The sequence below is a fragment of the Magnolia sinica genome, chromosome 2 (assembly GCF_029962835.1).
Source record: "Magnolia sinica isolate HGM2019 chromosome 2, MsV1, whole genome shotgun sequence".
Lineage (NCBI taxonomy): Eukaryota > Viridiplantae > Streptophyta > Magnoliopsida > Magnoliales > Magnoliaceae > Magnolia > Magnolia sinica.
In genome coordinates, this window is record NC_080574.1 from 37,690,114 (window position 1) to 37,711,018 (window position 20,905).

The window sequence follows — 20,905 nt, forward strand, 5'->3', positions numbered from 1 at the left end:
TTAGTGTTATTGTCTTCGACTTGCTTTTCAATCGTCCTTAGCGGCTCCCATAAGGATTTCTCAATAGCGAAGGAGGTTTAAGGCAGTAGAATTGGTTCTTGCTTTCCTTGTTTTCAATTATCAGAGCAAGGTATCTAAAAATGCTTCCGAGGGGCCAGTGGCATCAGGCTAATCAACAATATGCAAGTGAGGAATGGGAGGGTGATGGTTTCACATGTGCTCTATGTGGATGAAAGCCTGTGTTTTGGTAGGGGATCTGCAAACTTCAAAGACATCCTTAAATGCTTTGAAATTGACCTTGGGATCAATGTGGGGCTCGACGTGGTATCAACAATATCTAGGAAATTGGCCATCAATATTCAAATATTGCCATGAAGCAGTTGGGCATTCCCATCTTGACAGGCAAGCCTCATAGAGCTGCATAGTATTGTGTCATGGAAAAATTTGATAGGAAGCTAGTTCTTTGGAAAGTTAATATGCTCTCTTTGCATTGTCGAATCACTCTTATTAATTAGCCCTCTTATCTTTGCTTATTTACTTCCCATTTCCCGATGCCCATGAAAATTCCATCTCAGCTGGAGTCCATGCAGAAAGATAGACTGTCACAAGTTTAATCTGGTCCCGTGAGAAAAAGGTCAGCAGGCTGACTTTCATAGGGGGATTGGGCATCACATTGATCGGATCTTCAAAAGTAGGGTTGTTAAGGGGGGTGGAAACTGGGTAGTGCAGAGGAATCATTACTCTCATGGAAATTCATGCCACAGTATGGGATATTGGCCAATGGGTGGGTTGTTAAGCTTTTGTTCCAACATCCTAGCTAATTCATGTGGAGGGGAGTTTCATGGCCAAACTCTTATATGAAATGGACTTTGATTTTAAAATCGGAAATGGGGTGAAGGTTAGGTTTTGGGAAGATCTATGGGTGTGTGGTATCCTGCTTTTTGGGCAGTTTGAAAATCTTTATGTAGTTGCTGTTGACAAAGAGGCCCTAGTTAGTCACATGCCTATAATGAGGGTGGTAGCGTACTGTTGTGCCCATCTTTGGAGCATGATTTACAAGATGAGGATATTGATATTGTGGCTCAGTTACTGTCTATTCTTCATAGTGTGCATATCCCCAGGGCCGGTAGTAACAGGTGATTTATGGAGGTTGAATCCTAGTGGTATTTTCTCTACCCGTTGTCGTACCCACAACTTTCGGATTTGCAGACAAAGAGGTATGCATGCTTCGCCAATATCTGGGCTTCAAACTTCCACTAAAAATTAGAGCGTTTGTCTGGTTCACAGCTCCAGATAAGATCCTCATAGTGGGTCACCTAAAAATATAGAGGATGGGCAATTCCAAACAGATCTTACTTATGTCTTGTGGATGAAGAGACAGTTTGTCATGTGCTGATTAATAGCTCTTTTTCTTAGAAGGTTCGGCGTTTTGGTTTTGCCTAGTTTGGGATGTGTCGGTCTTGTCAAAGACTCAAAGGTCGTTTTAGATTTGTTGGAAAGTTGGAGGGTTAATGCATGGGGTTCCATAGGTACTGTTCCATGGAGCATGGTGGTTTTCGTGACATTCTGGGCTGTTTGGATCAGTGTTCTTAGTATTGGTATCGTTACATGGATCGCTGGCTCGGATATGGAAGCATGTATCAATATTGCCGATATTATCCTTGATACTCAGAAATGTATCGCTAACTAAGGGAAACATTGGGGAAACAAGAAGAAATGGTGGAATTTCTCAATGGAACTCGAAGAGATGTGAAAATTCACATATTTGCATATTTAGTTATCAAATAATTGCAAAAAAGATGCACTCATAACAAGTTTCCCATTAATGGGGAAAGCATGCAACGCTGACTCAGGGAAACATTATAAAAACATGGTGGAAATGTTGAAAATTTTCAATTATTTTAGAATCAAATAAATAGCAAAAAAGATGTATATTTGCATATTTAGGAATCAAAACTTTTAGTTTTCCTTTAATGTGGCCTAAAAGCATGTATCGTTGAGTTGGGGAAACGTGGGGAAAATGGTGGATCCATCCATCCATGCATGCACATACATACATACATACAAATACACATGCACGATCCATTCATCCATCCATGCATGCATGCACATATATGTGCATGAATACATATACACTCATACAAACGTGCATTTCATCATACAACCGTGCACCCATAAAAAAATTTGAAATGGTTCTTTTTTTTTTTTTAAATAAACAGATTTTTGGCGATATCAATACATTGGTGATATTATCGAAATACTGCCAATAAATTGGCTTCTATTCATGCAATGACTCCTACAACAATCATGGACATCAATTTAAAAATGATTGGCAATTGAACACAGACCAGTAAAAAATTGTCTTCCTTCTTCTCTTCCCTCATCTACTTGGGTCGATTTGCTCAGGTTAAAATTTTCAAGTGGGAGTAACTCAAGTATGAGTCAGCTTTTCCTAATCTTGATTTGCATCTTGCATATAAATGATTACAAAAAAAGAAGTTATAGTATGCATTAAGGTCGTATTTCATTACCATATGCCCATTTGATCTTAACGAACAATATTTTTCTTATAATGGGGTTGAGTAACTAATGTCTTATTAGATAGAATATGAGCAGAATTTGCTTACTTTAATGATCCTTATGGTAGCATAGATGCAGTATGAAATGTCATTTGTGGGACGGAATTATTCATATTCTTTTTGTTTGGTGTCTTGAAGGATTATGTTATGAAAGCCTTTTATATTTTTTGATGAACTTGATACTTTGGTTTGAGGTTATTCTCGTGGATTTTCCTTTTGTTTTCTAAATGGAACCTCTAAAAATTTTGATGTGTTGCTTGCATAGTTGTAACTCTTCTTCTCCTATGTAAGATTGTTTTCTCCTCTTCCAATTCACAAGCCATTCATTGGAGCATGCTGGTTGTTTGTGATTTGTTACTTTTTTTAACGAGCAATTATTAATGGTTAAAATGGTTTGTGTACTTGCAGATAACCATAATGCTTTGACCATTGCTAGCTTATGGGCACCTGTGATTGCTGTAAGAATTCTGCTTACATTTCATTGTTTTGTGATAGTTGATTTGCTTATGGGACAAGTCTTGTTTTACTGATCATGAAGTCATTACGTATTTTAAGTAGAATGATAGTTAGCCTCCAATTACAAAAGCTTATATTCACAGAACCCTAGAATTTCATTTTTCCCCAATTTACCAATCTACAAACCCTAATCTCATAAAATCCTTAATTTCTCTTTGTACAAAACCCCATATCCCTAATTTTCCAAAATTCCCTCAATTCTAAACCTCAATTCTCCAATTTCCCAAATTCGTGACCCTTAATTTCTTAATTTCCCCAACTCCCCAAATTCCCCAACCCAAAATCATAATTTTGGTAATATCCCTCGAATTTCCAAACCCAAAAAACCATAGTTTCAATATCCCCAAATCCTCTAATTTAATTTTTCCAATTTCCCTAAAATCTCCAATTTGTCTTCCGCCTCTTATAGGACAAAAATGGAAACCTGAATTTCTTTGAAGAAAATCTATGTAGCGCTTAAAACATTAATAGAAGAAAGAAATCAAGAACTAATGAGTGCATAAGTTCATGAAGATTTTATTTTCGTAAATCAAAGCTTTGATCTGAGAAAGGGGGGAAACTTGCTCAGAGGTGGCTTATAAGATGTCTTTCGATACTTAATGGATAACAAAATATCCAAAATACCATTCTTTTAGGTAGCCATAGGTGTACCTCACAACTTTCCGTAGTTTGCACCTGGGTGCAATTAGGTGCATGCACATCTATGTCCCAGGTGCTAGGTCGCGCCCATGGACGTTGCCTCTCTTTGGGCCTAGGAAAGGTGCAGGGGCCCAAAAAGCATGGGCGTGCACCCTAGACGGCTTTCACTATGCTTATTTCATACACACCATCCTTTGGACCTCATTTGTTCTTAGTTAGCTCATGATGCCAATGGAGGACTTATATTTCATCATGGATCAACTAGTGATTTTATTACCCATAAAGAAAAAGTACTAATGTTTTATTACTGCAACACCGATCATCTAATTAGCCCTGTTGGTGCTATGCCCATCATTGTGGCTGAAGTTCCTACCACCCGGTGGATGAGCTCATGAGCTGCTTGGTTTTCCCCAAAGAAATTGTTTTATAGGAATTCATTTAAGTCTTGACGAATTGGTGATTCTTAGTGAGTTTATTCGTGCTACTCGCTAACTTGTTTTGTTCGCTGGCGAGTATGGAAGGCAGATATTTGTACCATTCCTAACATGGATTTTAGTTAGAATGAGCTTTGGGCCGAAGTTGGAAGTAGTGGATTTTCTGGTGCATCTCTTTTTGCATGTCTCAATGATGATGAAGTATTTAACAAGAGTGTTTGGGTGTTTGTGGATAGAAGCAAGCTGATCCTCCCCTTTTCATTGATAGCGGTGATAGAGGTAGTCGGGTTTGTATTTTCTTTCACAGAAAAAATGTGTGTTTTTCGCATTGATGAGGTTAAGCACGGTTTTTTTTTTTTCCTTCTGTGAGCACATTTCTTTCAGGAAGGTTTTACTTTGTCGAGCTAAGTGATTTTTTGTCCCCTTGATAAACTAATTCATTTAGCTATGGGAGGAAGGAATGCAAGATGGTGATTGTATGGCTGCGTGATCCTATAGATGCATGCCTCAAACTCATGAATAGTTCCCTCGATTCACAAAAGAGGATATGAGGCTTATTACTGATTGCCATATTGAAGGCTACTTTTGGGTGGGAAATGAAGGTGCTAATGGCATGGTTGTTATGATCTTATAGATGTTTGCCTCACTAGGCATGTGCTCGCTTGATTGACAAGAGATGATGTAGGGCTGTTTTTGGATTATCATAGTGATGCTAATGGCATGGTTGTTATGGTCTTATAGATGTTTGCCTCACTAGGCATGCTCTCACTTGATTGACAAGAGATGATGTTGGGCTGTTTTTGGATTATCATAGTGAAGTTCCACTTTTGAGGAACCAATGTCAAAACATCATGAAATTGGTACAATCTGACTTATCTTTCCAAATAGCTTAATTTTGTGTGACACGATCAAAGTAAGCAAGATATGCCATAATTCAACTAGGATATAATGTTGTAACATGAATTTGAGGAGAAAATGCATTTTATGTGAGAGGTTTTTTTGAAAAAGGATAATGGTAACTATTTTTATTGATTGGCCACACAGTCAATGTCATAGCAACAAGGTAAAAACCCAACACATCTACCATATTGCAACCTAGGATCACAATCCAAACATAGATGAAATTTCATAGATATTTACATTCCTCTTTGCCGCCCCGCCCCCACCCCCCCCCCCCCTTTCAAAAACCCATTCTATTACATCTGTCTCAGATTGCCATGCTATCTCTTCCCAATGATGGTGTTTGTTGCAGAAACACCGGTTTGAGAACTTAGGGTTTAGGTTTAGGATTAAGAGGGTTTTGATGGGGAATGAAAAGGAAAACAAAAGGGGAAGAGGGTGGTCGTATGGACCGGCCCACAGTGTCCACACGTGTGGCCATACGGTCACACTGTGAGGGTTGGGCGGCTAGGTTTTGGTCCGTAGTGGAAGGAGCTGATGGGGAAGGTCAAGGGGAAAGCAAAGAAGGGGTTTTGGAACAAGAAGAAGATGAAATCTCAACAAAATACCTTGAATGAAGAAGGAAAAAATCAATGGTTGATTGTTGGAAGCCCCACACTCCCATGGTTGAAGAAGGGCATCACATCGATCTTCATTCTAAATCGCATGGAACAAGTCTTCAGATCACATGAAGAAGAAACGAAGAGTCTTTGTTGTTTTTTTATATAAGAAATTCCACCATTAGAGACCACCCCCCCCCAAAATAAAGTCTCGGAAACTTTTCAAAATTAGAATATGGTCCTTGTTTCATGTATTTTGACCAAAATAATCCTATTATAAGAAAAAATATAAAACCCCTCAAAAATAGTCCAAAAATACAACTCAACCTGAAATAACTCTTAAAACAATCCTACACACACACACACACACACACACACACACACACACACGATGTCCTTTGATGAAAGATGGCCAACGATCAATGGCCGATTATGTACTCCGTGCGATTCAACGATATGTTCATTGTGTCCATCAACTCTGACGGTCCAAATCCTTCCTCAAATAACCCATATGCATCTTCCCGGTATGGGGTCTTCCAAATGCTCATACATGCAATATGGGGTCTTCAGCACGGATACTCCCCTAGCCACAGAAAGACCGGGGCCCGCCTCATCCTCTGATACGTGCGTAAAGGCGTGTGATGTCCTCATCAAACTAGGTGTTTGGGCAGGGGTGTGCAAAAAAATAGGGTTGTGTAACGCAGTGGGGTCGGGTTGGGTTGAGGGTCAACCCATGCCCAATCTTAAGAGTTCACAACCTATGATCTAACCTGACCTGAATTCCAACCTGAGGTTCCTAACTGACCCAACTTGACCTGACCAACCTACCAAAGTGGTTGGTGTTTTGCAAACCTAACTAAAGCAGTACGAACCGAACTCAGCCTGGGGTTAGTTGCGGCCCTAGTTTCTTCTTCTTCTTTTTTATTTTATTATTTATTTGTTGAGTTCTCCATTGCAAACGCCTATTCACACTTTTGAAATGAAATGAGTTCCTCCCATAGGCCGACATAATTAAAACGGGAAACCAGATTTATATGGTTGCAGTTTAGCACTTAATGGATTTTCATGTGCATTATCTGCCTCATGGTGTTTAAACTTTGCTGGGATGCTTAAATTTGGTTAATATGATAGAAAACCAGCAATTGATGAAGGATGACTTGATTTATTTCTTTATATTTCTGTGCAGATCTATCTATTAGATATTTATGTGTTCTACACACTTATAGCAGCCGTTGTAGGGTTTCTTCTTGGGGCGAGAAATCGATTGGGCGAGGTAGGTCATTGTTATTGTTGATTAATGCATTAATTTTAGGTGTATTGGCATAGGAACACGTGCATGCAGTAAAGGAGATCCAGTCATCTAAGAGGAGGAAATGTTTATCCTCCCAGGTCATACCATACATGTGGCATATGGATATTTCCCAACTACTAATTCATTAGTTACAACCATGAATGGGCCATTGACGAAAACTCACAGTGATTGGACGATCGTAACCATAGAAGATGCTATATGTAATTTTTGCATGAAATTTTCATAATGTTAAATGTCTCTACCTTCATTGGTGGAGGTATGTGTTCATGTGTATTAACTTACTGTCCAGCTAGCACATAAGTGTCCATGTGTCAACTGTGTACAACATCTAATCTGTCCAAAATGTTGGTAATACCATGAAGAATGCCAGTGCAAAAATTCACATATGGGCCATGCTATACAGAACCCTGGACAGTGGTGGAACTGATGCGGAGTACACATGTGGCCCACCTAATGAGTCAATTGGCCTGGTTTTTGGACTAGCCAATCTTGATGGCGGGGCCATCCTTTTGGACAGGTCGGATGCCATACAAACATAATGCACAAGATGGACGATAGCTTGGAATCTAGTTTCGTGTGATACCCATATATGTTTTTGTATCTGTGCGTGCACACACATATGCATACATACATGAACACATGTACATATATACATATATGTGGGAAGTTATCAAGTACACATGTTTTTACTATAATCATAGTGCAAACAGTTGTTGTACATATATGTGGGAAGTTATCAAGTACACATGTTTTTACTATAATCATAGTGCAAACAGTTGTTGTAGGTCCATCGTGACGGGTTGACGACATCCTGTCTGACCCTCATGCATTCCCTCTTTCATTTAGCCATGGATCAAAAGATTAGGCTAATCCAAAGCTTAGTTGGGTCACAATGACAGGAACAATTGAGAGGGGTCGCCTAGATATTTCATATGAATGCATTTGATGGCACATACACAGCACAATGGACCCCTCTTGAAATGAATGGTGGTTGTGACCCTCCTAACTGTTCTTATTGTTGTGGCCGACATGAGTTTTAGATTGGCATTATTTTTGAGCCCATGGCTATGTGTACAAGGTCGTCATGATGGGTGGAGTGGATGTTTTCAACACATCACAATGGCTCACAACATCCATTTGCACCATAACTATAGTGAAAACTTTTGCATCATATATGTACACATTTATACATACATATATCTGCACATATACACGTATATATGCATTTGTTCGACAATGATGGGTAGAGTATAAGAGGTATATATGTATGTGCAGATACACGTATATATGCTTCGTATACTGGGTTGTCATGTTGTGTGGAGTAGATGTTATCAACACATCACAATGGCTCACAGCATCCATTTGCATCATAAATACAATGAAAACATTTGGATCATATACGTACACATATATACATACATATATCTACACACACATACACATATATGCATGGAGAGAGGATAAGTTTTCTCTCAGTTTTCACACACGCTCATAGAGAGATGAAAATGTTCCCATTAGGGCCATGCAAAGTGGTGCCCATCCTTATGTTTATGTGGCATTCGAAGCATCTTGTGAATCCCTTCTAGAACTTCACAATCCCCAAAAGTCAACCATTTGTGAATCTGAAGTGGGTACACCATCTGGAACACTATTGAATCATCCCTAAAACCTCTAAAATTGCTTAGACAAGCCCACCTCAGTTTTGGTGGAACCCCTCATGTAGGTGGGAAGCACACATCGGCTGGGTTGGATGTTTCAACTACATTCTACTAGTCCCTGCATGCAATAAAGGGTGGGCACCCACTCTCGATTGTTCCCTATGGTGTGGCCCATACAAGTCATGTATTGGCCTGATTTTTGGGCCCATGACCCATCAGGGGAGGGCTCTTCTGATGGAGGGGTAGAAGTCTGACACACATCATGATGGGCCCCGCCTCAGTTATTCCCTGTGGTGTGTCCCATCTAAGTCATGGATTAGCTTGATTTTTGGGCTCATGATCCTTTATTGGAGGGCTCATCTAATGGAGGGGTAGAAGTCCGACGCATGCCATTGTGGGCTCTAGACTGATGTGGTAGAGTTGATCCTCTATATATGCTATACGGGAAATTATTTAATGCAAACGTTTTCATCATAATGCACTGCAGAAGGTTGTTGTGGGACCCACAATGATGTGTAACACCGTCCACTCCAACCATCATGCACGCCTTTCCTCATTTGGTCATGGGCCAAAAATTAGGGTAATTAATTACTGAGGAGGGTCACATAAGTAGGAACAGTTGTAGGGTTGTCAATGGGTTTGGGTTGGCTCATTGGGCTTTCAGGCCTAGCCCGTCTTGTGCTGGACTTGGGCTAGGTCATTAGACCCGCTTTTTAATTTGGCCAGGCTTGGACTGTGAACAGCTCAGCTCAGCTCGAACTTGGCCCAGCCCATCTATTACTCATTTGCAAGGGCAATTTTGTAATATATAAGAAACTCTCAGGTATGTTCGATAGAGGGAAGGAAAAGGTCCTGGTTTGGGTGGGCCCCATCAAGATGTTTATGTTAAATTCACCCTGACCACTAGGCACATCACCCTATGTTAGGCCAGGACCCAAAAATCAGCCCCATCCATTATTTAGGTAGACCACATGATCGAAACAATATATAGGGTAACTTTCACCCTACAAACTATTTCCCTTGGTATGGCTCATCTGAATCACACATGGGCTTGATTTTTGGGTCTAGGGCCTTAGTTTTTGTGTGGCATCTAATGGATGGAGTGGATTTTATTTAATCATTGTGGGCCTTGTAAAAATCAAGGGTGCATGTCTGTCCCTCAACTGTTTCTGTTTGTGTGACCCACCTTAATTACACGTTGGCTTGGTTTTTTAGCCCTATGCCTAGCATGGGATTACATATTTAATGGTTGGACTGGATCTCACATACACATCACGGTGGGCCCCGTTGAAATTCTACGGTTCGTGTCCGGTAAAGTTTTTTTTTTTTTTTAAAGTTATATATATATATATATATATATATATATAGATATTAGCAGATACAACTAGGAGATGAATGCCTGCTATTGATTTTTTAGGGGTTCCACCCATGATGTGTATGTGAAATATGCTCCGAACATTCGATGTGTAATCGAAAGTTATGACCATGACAAAAAACTCTGGCTGACTTGTGATTAAGGTGGGCCATGAAAAAGGAAACAGTTGGGAGAGAGACGTCCACACTTGACTTTTACTTGGCCCACCATGATGATTATATGGAGTACACTCCAACCATTCTATGCCATACAAAAAAAGTATGTGGAGACCCAAAAAATCAGGCCTTATGTGTTTCAGATGGGCCACACCAAGGTAAACTGTTTGGAAGGTGAGCATTGCCTTGTAATATTGTTTCTAATTTTTATATAATCATTGTGGGCCTTGTAAGAATCAAGGGTGCACGTCTCTCTCCCAACTATTTTTGTTGGTGTGCCCCACCTTAATTACATTTCGGCATGGTGTTTTTTTTTTTTTTTTTTTTTTTGCGTTGCGCCTAACATGTGTTACACATAATTGTTGGAGTGGATCTCACATACACATCATGATGGGCCCTATCAAAAATCAAGCATTGGCATTAGTAATTTTTTAAGCTTTTAAATGCCGTGCAATGACAATCATTGATTTGTATTGTCTATTCGGTCCATAAGCTAGATTGGTTATTGTCCATCTCATAACAATTTGTTGTTGGATTTTCATTGGTAGATTGGTTAATAGGCAGCCCATTGGAAATCAACCATTCTCTTTTACTTGGTTTTCGTTAGAAGTCATGGTAGATAATTGCATCCATGGATTTGTTATAATTTATTATTATTATTATTATTATTTTTGCATCCATGGAAAACAATGGAATTTTTCAGTGAAACTTCAAATATGCTAAAATAAACATATTTGCATATATAGGAATAAAAAATTTCAAAAATACATAAGTTTCGATTTAGTAGGAGCCTGAAAGCATGTGCTGTCGTAAGAAATCAGTACATCCATCCCTTCTATCCATCCAACCATCCATCAATATTTCAAAATGTCGACAACACATGATATTTCGCCAAGAAATCGTTGACAACTGGAGGTGAAATGATAGACTGTGGTCTCAATATCACCCATGTTGTGATAACGATAAGATTGAGATATTATCGTTTGACAATTTGAACAAAAATTTGGTGATATCGATACACTGGCGATATTATCAAAATATCACCAATACATTGACAATACAAGCGACACTTGGAATTTACACAGTTGAAAATATTGGCGATACAATCGACGCCTGGAATTTACACAATCAAAAATATCGACGATCCATTGACGATATCGATTCATTGGCGATACATCACCGATACTTGAAATTTCTGTTACTACAAGTGCTATCGGTATTGCTACTAGTGTTATCACCGAGCTAGAGATACGGATAATATTGGGTATACTCTGAACAATGCTTCCAATCACTTAAGATTTTTAGGGTCTTCCAGTCTTTATAAGGTTTGGTCGCTTGGCCATTTATGGAGCCTTATGACAAGTGAATGGTCTAGATCATCAGACACATCCACCACACGTACCCTATAAACTTGGGAGAGTGGGTTGGATCCTATAAATATGTTATCCAGATTCATACAACATTATTGTGTCACTACATTGATATATCTGTTGGTGACTCTGCATGCAGATGTGTGGATATATTTATAATTTAAAATTTGTTTAGATGACTTGGTTTTCATGTCATAATGAGCATGAGACTTTGCGATTTGTTGGTTTTCCCTGGACAATTTTTTTTCTTCACATCTTTGTTTGTCCTGTGTCTTCTTGCTGGGTTTGTCTTTTTACATCTTAATGATGAATACACACGCACCCAAAACCAGTTTCAACCTCACTAAGATGCCAATATGGCACGTTTAGGAAAGCTGAGCCATGCAAAAGGTGCGTCTCACCATGAAGATCTCCTGGCACAAGAAATCAGGCGAGTCCACTTGCCAAGCAGGCACGCGGTATAAAAACAATGAACAGTATAAATAGCATTGGCTGTCTGATTCAACGTATATGCGTGGCCCACCTGATGACTGGGCTGCGCCTGGTGATCTTGATGGTTTGACCAACATAATGCACAGATCGGGCATTCTACTCGCATGCCATAGTGTGCATTTGAGCATTTGAGCATGTATGTATGTTAAGCATCTCTAACCCTTCTTTCATCTGTATCGGTATTATAAGCAAGTACAAATTACGAAAGATCCCTTCTTTTCATTCCTTGCCTTAGATCCATAAAGGTCTTCTGCCTTTACTTTCACCTTTTCTGATCTGCATAGGATATTAATAAAATGCTATTTTCACACATTTTCACCTCTGGAAAAAAGAACATATTCACATGTCAAAGATGGCACTGAAGATGCTGTGTGTGTGTGTGTGTGTGTGCGTGTCTGTGTTTGTCTGTTCTGTTGTTCAGATTAGATCTGTAGAAGCTGTCCACAGACTTTTTGAGAAGTTTCCTGGGGCCTTTATGAACACTCTTCATGTACCTCTCCCTAGAAGGTAGGCATATTTTACTTGAAGTTTTCCTTATCCTGTTTCTTTCTCTTTATCCTTGTGTACCTTTTACTATATTTTATGTATGCTTATAAAGTTAATTTCTGCCATGCAGGGAATTTCTTAATTCATCTGGTCAGGTATAATTGGTTCCTTTGAGAGTGGCTATCCCTAAATTACTAGGACATTATGTTCTGGTTAAAAGACAATCAGTATGATGTGCTTAGACATTTCAAAAACATATCTTCATTCTTCATTGAGAGCATACTTGAACATTCTTCCAAGGTGTGATTTGATGGTGCATTTCAACTTTGGAGTTAAAATTGGGAAAGATCCTTTCTGACGTACTCATAAGATACAAGAGATGCTTTTCTGACATTTCTTTTGGCCATTATGTCACTTTCATGGTTTGCATTACCTAATTATTCATCATCATTATCATCATCATCTAAGCCTTACCCCAACTGATTGGGTCAGCTACATGGATCCTGCTTCACCATTCCACTGTATCACGGACCATAAGTCCTCCAATCTTTTCTTACTACCTTCACCCAAGTACTTTTAGGCCTCCCCTTGTCCTTTTAGTGGCTTTGACTTGAACCATCTCACTCCTAACTGGGGTAGTTCTTAATCTCCTTTGCACAGCCAAATCATCCAAGTCTACTTTCACTCATCTGATTTCAAATGCATTCATTTCTAATTCTATCATTGTCTTTCCATTCATCAATCTCAACACCCTCATTTCAGCTAGGCTCATCCTATGAACATGTTATTCCTTGATTGCCAAACATTCTATCCTATTACACATGGCTGGTCGTATAGTTATGCAATCATTTTTCGCCTTTAATTTCATTGGTTGCGATGATCACATAAAACTCCAGAGGCACATCCCTACCTTATCCACACAACTCTAATTCTATCAGCAACATCCTTCTTAATCTCTTATCTCCTGAATTATCAGCCCAAGATGTCCAAAATGGTCATTTTGGGGTACTTTTTGGTTTGTAATCTTAACCGATTCCTCGTTTTGACTGCTATTGTTACTAAAATTGTATTCCTATACTCTGTATTTTATTTTATTTTTTGAATGGAGATAAATTAATTGATTGAGGCTCAACCTAAAGAATACAATGACCGAACACTAAATAAGAGAAAATTACAACTCAACCCAATCATCCAGAAATTGAGCAAGGACCTTTGATGTAATCAGTGTTTTAAATAGCGGTAGCGTGATGCGTAGCGCTTAGCCCTCTATAGCGTGTAGCGTAAGGTACACGATACTTCTATTTTTTAATTTAAAAATAGGACAAATATAATAGATAGTGAAAAAAGGAAAAAAAATATAAAAATGCCTAAAAGATGATTCATTTTATCAATTATAAGCATGTTCAAAAAAGTTATTAGTTATCATTTATCAAAAGCCAATCCACATATATAAGCCAAATCAAATAATTATCACATCAACAACTTTCTAAGCAAACCACTATAATTAATAATGTCTAATTGAAACAACAAGTCACAATTATGAAAAGAAATAAATCTCATAGGTTAAAAGCATCAAGTATAATACAACTGTCACATTCCTCAACACTAGAAACAAAGAAAATGTGAAAAAAATAATTAAAAAAATAAAATAGTAAAAAAATACATTGTAGCTTACGCTATGCGCTACGTAGCTGTAGCGTACGCTACGACCCCCGTAGTGTACACGTAGCTGTAGCGTACGCTAGGATTTACGCTATTTGGGACACTACGTAGCGCTACGACCATTCTACGCTACGTAGTGTGCGCTACGGGTGCTATTTGAAACACTGAATGTAATCACCTATTCCATGATTTGAGATTTTGCCTTTTGAAACACCTCCATAACATTCCCTTTCTGATTTCTAAAACAACAATTTCTCTCTAACCAAAGGAACCATATACCTGCTAGTAGAATTATTCGTCAGACTTATTTCCTAGCCTTTCCTTTTCGCCCACTATGCGACGCCAGAAAAAAATCGATTAATAGAGCTCAGTAACACTCATGCCACTCCGAACAATTTGAAGAAAGCACCCCAAAGCCTTTTTGCAAATGAGCAATGAAGAATGAGATGATTCACTGACTCCGTATCTTGATAGCACACCAAGCAAACATTTGGAAGAAACATCTTTCTTTTTTGAATCCACCGACTCCATATGCTTTGTGTTAGTCCTACTAATTTTAAAATCTCTAAATTCTATAGCATCACTACATAAGACCTATGGGAGTCTTGCACTCTCATTGCCAGTCCCACGCATGGATAAAGGAGGTTGCATCAGGTTGGCGGCCGGCGTGGAACTTTGGTCAGATTTTATTACTATTCTTTGCGCTAAATATCAATCCTTGCGATATGGTGTCAGATCCTCTGACAATGATGTTTGCCATTTGGTTTCATGCCATAATAAAATATTACCTTGAGTGCCGTTACCAAACAGAGCATTAGCTTTAATGGGTTTCGTAGTTTATAATCTTCATCAAATGATAGTCTTTTGTACTCCCCTGATCTCATGATATGTATGCAATTGTAAAATAAAATTCAATTTGTCTGTTTATTTAGTCATCTATTTTCGGGTATCATGAGTTGGAGAAACTCTAGGAAAGTAGGTCAGATGTGTTCTATATGTTTATCTACTATTTTGAGAAAGTTGAATAATGATTTAGATGCAAAATTGTCTTCTTCTTCTTCTGCTTCGTTCACTTCTTCTTTTACTTATCTGTTATGTAACTTAACATATGTTACATGTGGCTTCTATTTTTCTTCTATAACAAACACCTATAAAGTAGAGAAAAATCTGCAATAATGACTTATCATGTTTCTATCATTGAAGGTTATGGAAAAGAACAAGGTGGATGCTGCTAGGTTTTCTCCTTTCTGGAATGAAATTATAAAAAAGTTGCGAGAGGAGGACTACATAAGTAATTTGTAAGTATCATTCGAGCTTTCTTAACTAGGTTGTAGTTATTGGTTGCTCTTAGCATCTTTCTATTCCAAGCCTAGGTACAGCCATCGTACTTGGTCATGACTGGAAATGAGTTGACTTGCCAAGTTGAATTAGTTTTTGATAACTTTACAAGCAAAAGTCTAAATTCTGTTTGGCTGACACAGTGGGTTTTCCTTGGGTAATCCTAGGGAATGTATAAATTCTGTTTCGTTCACACTGTTGGTTTTCCTGGTGAAAGTCTATAACTTGGTCGGTAACTGTTGTCATCATGTCAGCCCCACCTTTAAGTGACCATGATTCTCAATAATGACTTTGATTGAACAATTGTAATTGTTGATTTATGGCAGTTAAGGGTTGACCCCTGATTAATCATATTAAAATATGTTTGATCATTGATATGGATCAGCTATCATATCTCCCACCTGCTATTCCCTATCTCTCTTAAAAACCACTTCTATTGATGATTCTAACAATCCGATATATGGCTAGGAAAATGGATGGTCCACATTGAGTCTGATATCTCTGACTATTGATCTGGACCATATGTGGAGCCCACTTTTGATTGCCACTTCTGCTCAAAATTCACTTTGATGGATGATCATAACCATCAAATCAATGGGTTTGACAATAGACAGTCTACATTTATCATAGTAACAAAGGTTTGGTCATAAATTAAACCATCTATGATGTGGGGCCATCCTTCAGTTGCTCATCCTTCCCAAAAGATCAATCTGATATTATGATCCTAACCATGTTTCTAGTGGCTGGGAAATGGATAATCCATACTTACTATACCAGAAAGGTCTTAGCAGTGATCTAGACCATCCATCATGCGGAGCTGACCTTTGGTTTTTGATCCCTCCAAAAAAATCACTTTCACTGAATAGTCCTTAACATCTAATCAATGGATTGCAAATGGATAATCTATATTTATTATTCGATAAAAGATATCATTGTTCATCATGTGGGACCCACCTTTATGTGCCCTTCCCTCTCAAAATTACTGTGATCATATGATGCTAACCATATGAGGGATCCATGTTTGATCTCCCATCCCTCGCAAAAATCACTTTGATTGGATGATCATAACCATCCAATCAAGGGTTAGAAAATGGATGCTTTGTGGCGAGAGGAAGCCATTCCTCAGCTTTTACCATCAAATCCAATCCCTAGGTAAATGCTGGGACATCGTTTATGGGGATTAGCTGGGTGATGTAAAAACCAGGACGTTGGACCAAACTAAAAGCTGTTTTTTTTTTTTTTTTTTGGTGAAAAGTTGGGAAATGCCTTGCCAAGAAAAGAATGCCAAGCTGAGAATTCAGAATAAAATTTATCCACCTATAACGAACCAATTACTCCTATTAATTCACCACAAACCTGGTTAGAGTTGTTGCCTTGTTGATGTATTGTATGTGATGGTTTTGCATATTTGCGCATGCCAGTTGGATGTGAGGAACAAACAATTAAACTGTCAGAAATAAATTTTGAATGCATAATGCTAGGTTACTTGTTTCATCCAACTCACCTCGTGTTGGTGTTTCATCTTGGTGATGAATGAAATTGATTTGACTCAATTGAGTTGATTCATATTGGATGAGTCTTTAAAACATGCCTCTGTCTGATTTCATGCCTTCACTGTTTTTCATTGCTACTTTCAGGGAGATGGAATTACTTCTTATGCCTAAAAATTCTGGAAGTCTTCCTCTAGTCCAGTGGCCTCTATTCCTTCTCGCCAGCAAGGTTATTATCAATATATTATTTTTATTTGATGTTTTTTCCTTTCTTGATGCCAGTTTTTATTTGACATATGTTGCGTACTGTTATTCCTTGAGTAGGAGTGGAATTCATGCATTAAATTCGTTCGAGTATAGTTTATGCATGTATTTCTCTGTATTTGACCAGATATTTCTCGCTAGAGATATAGCAGCAGAGAGCAAAGACACACAAGATGAGGAGCTCTGGGAAAGAATTTCGAGAGATGACCACATGAAATATGCAGTCGAGGAGTGTTACCACGGTATTAAGCTTATCCTGACGGAAATACTAGATAATGAGGGAAGGATGTGGTACGTATGTTTCTTTATGATGAGAGCTTATAGCATGGTAGTTTGATTCTAGCTTTATTTCTGAATATACTGTGTTTTCAATCTATTCTTCTATGTTAGGGTGGAGAGAATATATGAGGATATAAAAGGAAGTATAATGGAAAAGAAAGTTCATGTTGACTTTGAGCTAAGCAAGCTGCCTCTTGTGATTACCAGAGTTACTGCACTGACTGGGATACTGGTTAGTTTAGCCATGTCTAGCTCTTGAAGTTCTTGGTATTACATAATCTACTTCTTTTTGGTATTACATATTCTACTTCTTTTTCCATAATGCGTAATGAAAGCTCCAGTTCCTCATTGTCATGTGGATGAACTTGAGCTTTCCCTTGAGTTGAAAATGGGTGCTTGCTTTTAGCCTTTCTATGCTAGTTGTTATCTTTAAGTTATTAAGTTATGCAGTCGAACCAGAAAACATCACTAGTTTCTGAATAAACTGAGAATAAGCCTGGAGCAAAATATCATGTATTCATGGTGGGTGGGTGGGTGTGTGTGTGTGTGTGTGTTTTTTTTTTTTTTTTTTAATTTTTAGTATTATTATTTTGAATTTGGGTTCTCCTCCCAACTCGTTCGAGTTTGAGTTGAGTGGGGACTCACCTGAGTCAGGGCAAATTCGCCATATCGTCCAAGTCAGGGGGTTAATTGTGTGAGTGACTTATGGTCCCGTCCTGTACTGGTCCTGACTGAGTCCAAGTCTGAGTCGACTCCGGAGAGTTGGCAATCCACTCATGTATTTATCTTTTATATGTTGTATATTTAAATATTCATCGTATATCAAGTTTATTTAGGCTTAAAGTTGGCATGATTAGATTGATTCTACTGTTGACAACTTCAGGCAGAAGCCCTTCAGTGTTTGTTTGATTCAGTTTTGAGTTTCCCGAGTGCTCAGCTGAATAGTTGATTCTGTATTTTGCTTATTGATGATTTCGAATAAATTAAGAATAAACCTAGAGCAAAATGTCTGGTAGTTTTTAGTTCCTATCAGGTTGAACATTCAATGTTACATTGTATATCAAGCTTATTCATGCTTAGAGTCAGCATGTTTAGGCCAATTCCTACTGGTAACAATTTCAGGATGAGAAACCTGTCCCTGAAATTGCTAGTTCTGCATATTGTAGAATATTCAGGCTGACAATATCTGAATTCTGATGTTTAACCTTCAGTGTTCATCATTACAGATTTCAGTATTTGCTGTTGACAGGTTTATATGTAGAGTGTGGTTTACTAAGTTAGTAGTTAGTGCTGTCTACAATAGGTGCTAGAATTAAATGGAGTAACATAAGAGGCTGTAAAAGTGTTCAAGATTTTTTCTATGCCTTGTGATGTGATATATATCCTCTTACATCTATGTTCCGAGTATGAGGTACTAGTTTAATTCAGTACTTATTGTTCACAGAAAGAGATCGAATCACCTGAACTAGCAAAAGGAGCCGTGAAAGCTGTCCAAGACCTTTATGATGTTGTGCGCCATGATATCCTCTCTCGTAATATGAGGTATGGTAGGCAAATGACCATTTGTGCATTGCATGCACTTGTCATGTTCTTTCTGCATCAAATGTGTTTGCATGAACTTTCTCTAGGGAAAACTATGAAACATGGAACATTTTATCGAAAGCAAGGAGTGAAGGTCGTCTCTTTTCGAAGTTGAAGTGGCCCAAAGATGCCGAGCTGGTAATTTTGATATCTGCATACATCTTCTATTTCAGCAACATGATCTCCTTCTTTTCTTTTCCAGAATTTCTACTTTTAAATGAAATCTAGTAATATTGGAAGAAATGCAGAGAGCACAAGTTAAGAGATTACATTCTCTCTTGACTATAAATGAGTCAGCTGCAAACATTCCAAAAAATTTGGAGGCCAGGCGCAGATTGGAGTTTTTCACCAATTCCCTTTTCATGGAAATGCCAAAAGCCAAGCCTGTTCATGAGATGTTGTCCTTTAGGTAAGAGTTTTTCTTATTTCCCCACTTCCATATCCTGTTCTATATTGTTCTAATATCTGGATTCCAAAACGATATGGGCCACCTGTTCTGCAGCGTATTCACTCCATATTATTCTGAGATCGTTCTGTATAGTATGGCTGAACTTCAAAAGAAAAATGAGGATGGAATATCTGTTTTGTTTTACCTGCAAAAGATCTTTCCAGGTATTTTCTATTCTTTATACCTAAGTGCCAAAGCTGTTTCCTTATCATGTGGCACAGTACATATCTGCAACTTCTATGTGGAAACTTTATGTTTTTCCTTGTGATCAGAGCATTTCATGTTCAGATGTGTCCGTCACAGTTTGGCATCAAAGACAATTTTCTGTTTCTTTTATTTTTATTTTTTCTCTTCTTCTCTTTTGAAAGGTAACATTGATTTATTAAGAAGAGATGAAAAACTGGCTTAAAAACAAATTATAACCAGCTAAGAACTCAGTACAAGAAGCTCACCCTAACAGTTCTAAAACCAATCCACTTCGATCGCGAAAGCATTGATAATTCCTCTCACCCAACAACGGCCGAACACCCACAAGGAGGGCAAGCCTCCATAGCATCTTTCCTTCTTTTCCTACCCCCCCAATACTACGAAGAAACCTTCAATGGATCCAGGCATTACCCACTCCATACTATAAACTTCCTAGGAAACTCACCCACGAACCTCTAGTGGAAAGGTAATGAATAAAAAGGTGCTTAATCGATTCTACATTCTGCATACACATGACACATATTGGGGATAATCATCTCTCTTTTAAAGGTTGTCTATCATTAACACCTTGTTCCTACCCACAAACCACGTTAGGGATGCCACCTTCAAGGGGGCTCCATGATGCTTGGCAAGGGAAGGTATGCCCACTCTGCATCCCATAAGAGTCCTCATGCACGAACCTATAAAAAGACCATATTAAAAATTGCACCGATATGCCCTTATTCCAGTCCCCAGACCATACAATCTCTTTTGCCTATTTATGGATGATAGCTTTAAAGATGCTTCACCAGCCGAATAGTCTTCCACCTCCTCATCTGACAAGCTCCTTCTACGAGGGGGTGTTCAAACTATCAATCGAAGGAAAACACCTGGCCATGGAAATATTCACGTCTAGGGTTAGCTTGGCCAACCTCGGAAGTTCTTTAAGAGTTTTCTCCCCTGCTTACACATCTTCCTAGAAATGAATCCTACTCCCATCCCCTCATGAAAACCCAATATCCTCCTTAAACTTAGGGCCTAGCCTAGCAACCGCTTTCCAAAGCGCAATGGCCCCATGTAAAGAGGAATCTATAGTCTACCACCGTCTTCCTAGACCCCCATACTTGCACTCAACCACCTGC

The 20,905-nt window shown here is 38.5% G+C and overlaps 1 protein-coding gene across 4 annotated transcripts in view; it reads left to right on the top strand.

The window, feature by feature from the left end:
- LOC131236972 (callose synthase 9) overlaps positions 1 to 20,905 on the top strand; it is a 181,408-nt gene that overhangs the window by 88,166 nt on the left and 72,337 nt on the right. For 3 of the 4 annotated variants that reach the window (XM_058234558.1, XM_058234560.1, XM_058234559.1), the window contains 12 exons: positions 2,988 to 3,037; positions 6,854 to 6,940; positions 12,451 to 12,536; positions 12,646 to 12,670; positions 15,381 to 15,475; positions 17,153 to 17,234; positions 17,397 to 17,560; positions 17,660 to 17,780; positions 18,993 to 19,090; positions 19,177 to 19,267; positions 19,378 to 19,538; positions 19,632 to 19,741. In XM_058234558.1, coding sequence (XP_058090541.1) covers positions 2,988 to 3,037; positions 6,854 to 6,940; positions 12,451 to 12,536; positions 12,646 to 12,670; positions 15,381 to 15,475; positions 17,153 to 17,234; positions 17,397 to 17,560; positions 17,660 to 17,780; positions 18,993 to 19,090; positions 19,177 to 19,267; positions 19,378 to 19,538; positions 19,632 to 19,741 — 1,170 coding nt within the window. The remainder of the gene's footprint in view (positions 1 to 2,987; positions 3,038 to 6,853; positions 6,941 to 12,450; positions 12,537 to 12,645; positions 12,671 to 15,380; positions 15,476 to 17,152; positions 17,235 to 17,396; positions 17,561 to 17,659; positions 17,781 to 18,992; positions 19,091 to 19,176; positions 19,268 to 19,377; positions 19,539 to 19,631; positions 19,742 to 20,905) is intronic. The other variant, XM_058234561.1, reaches the window with a different exon arrangement.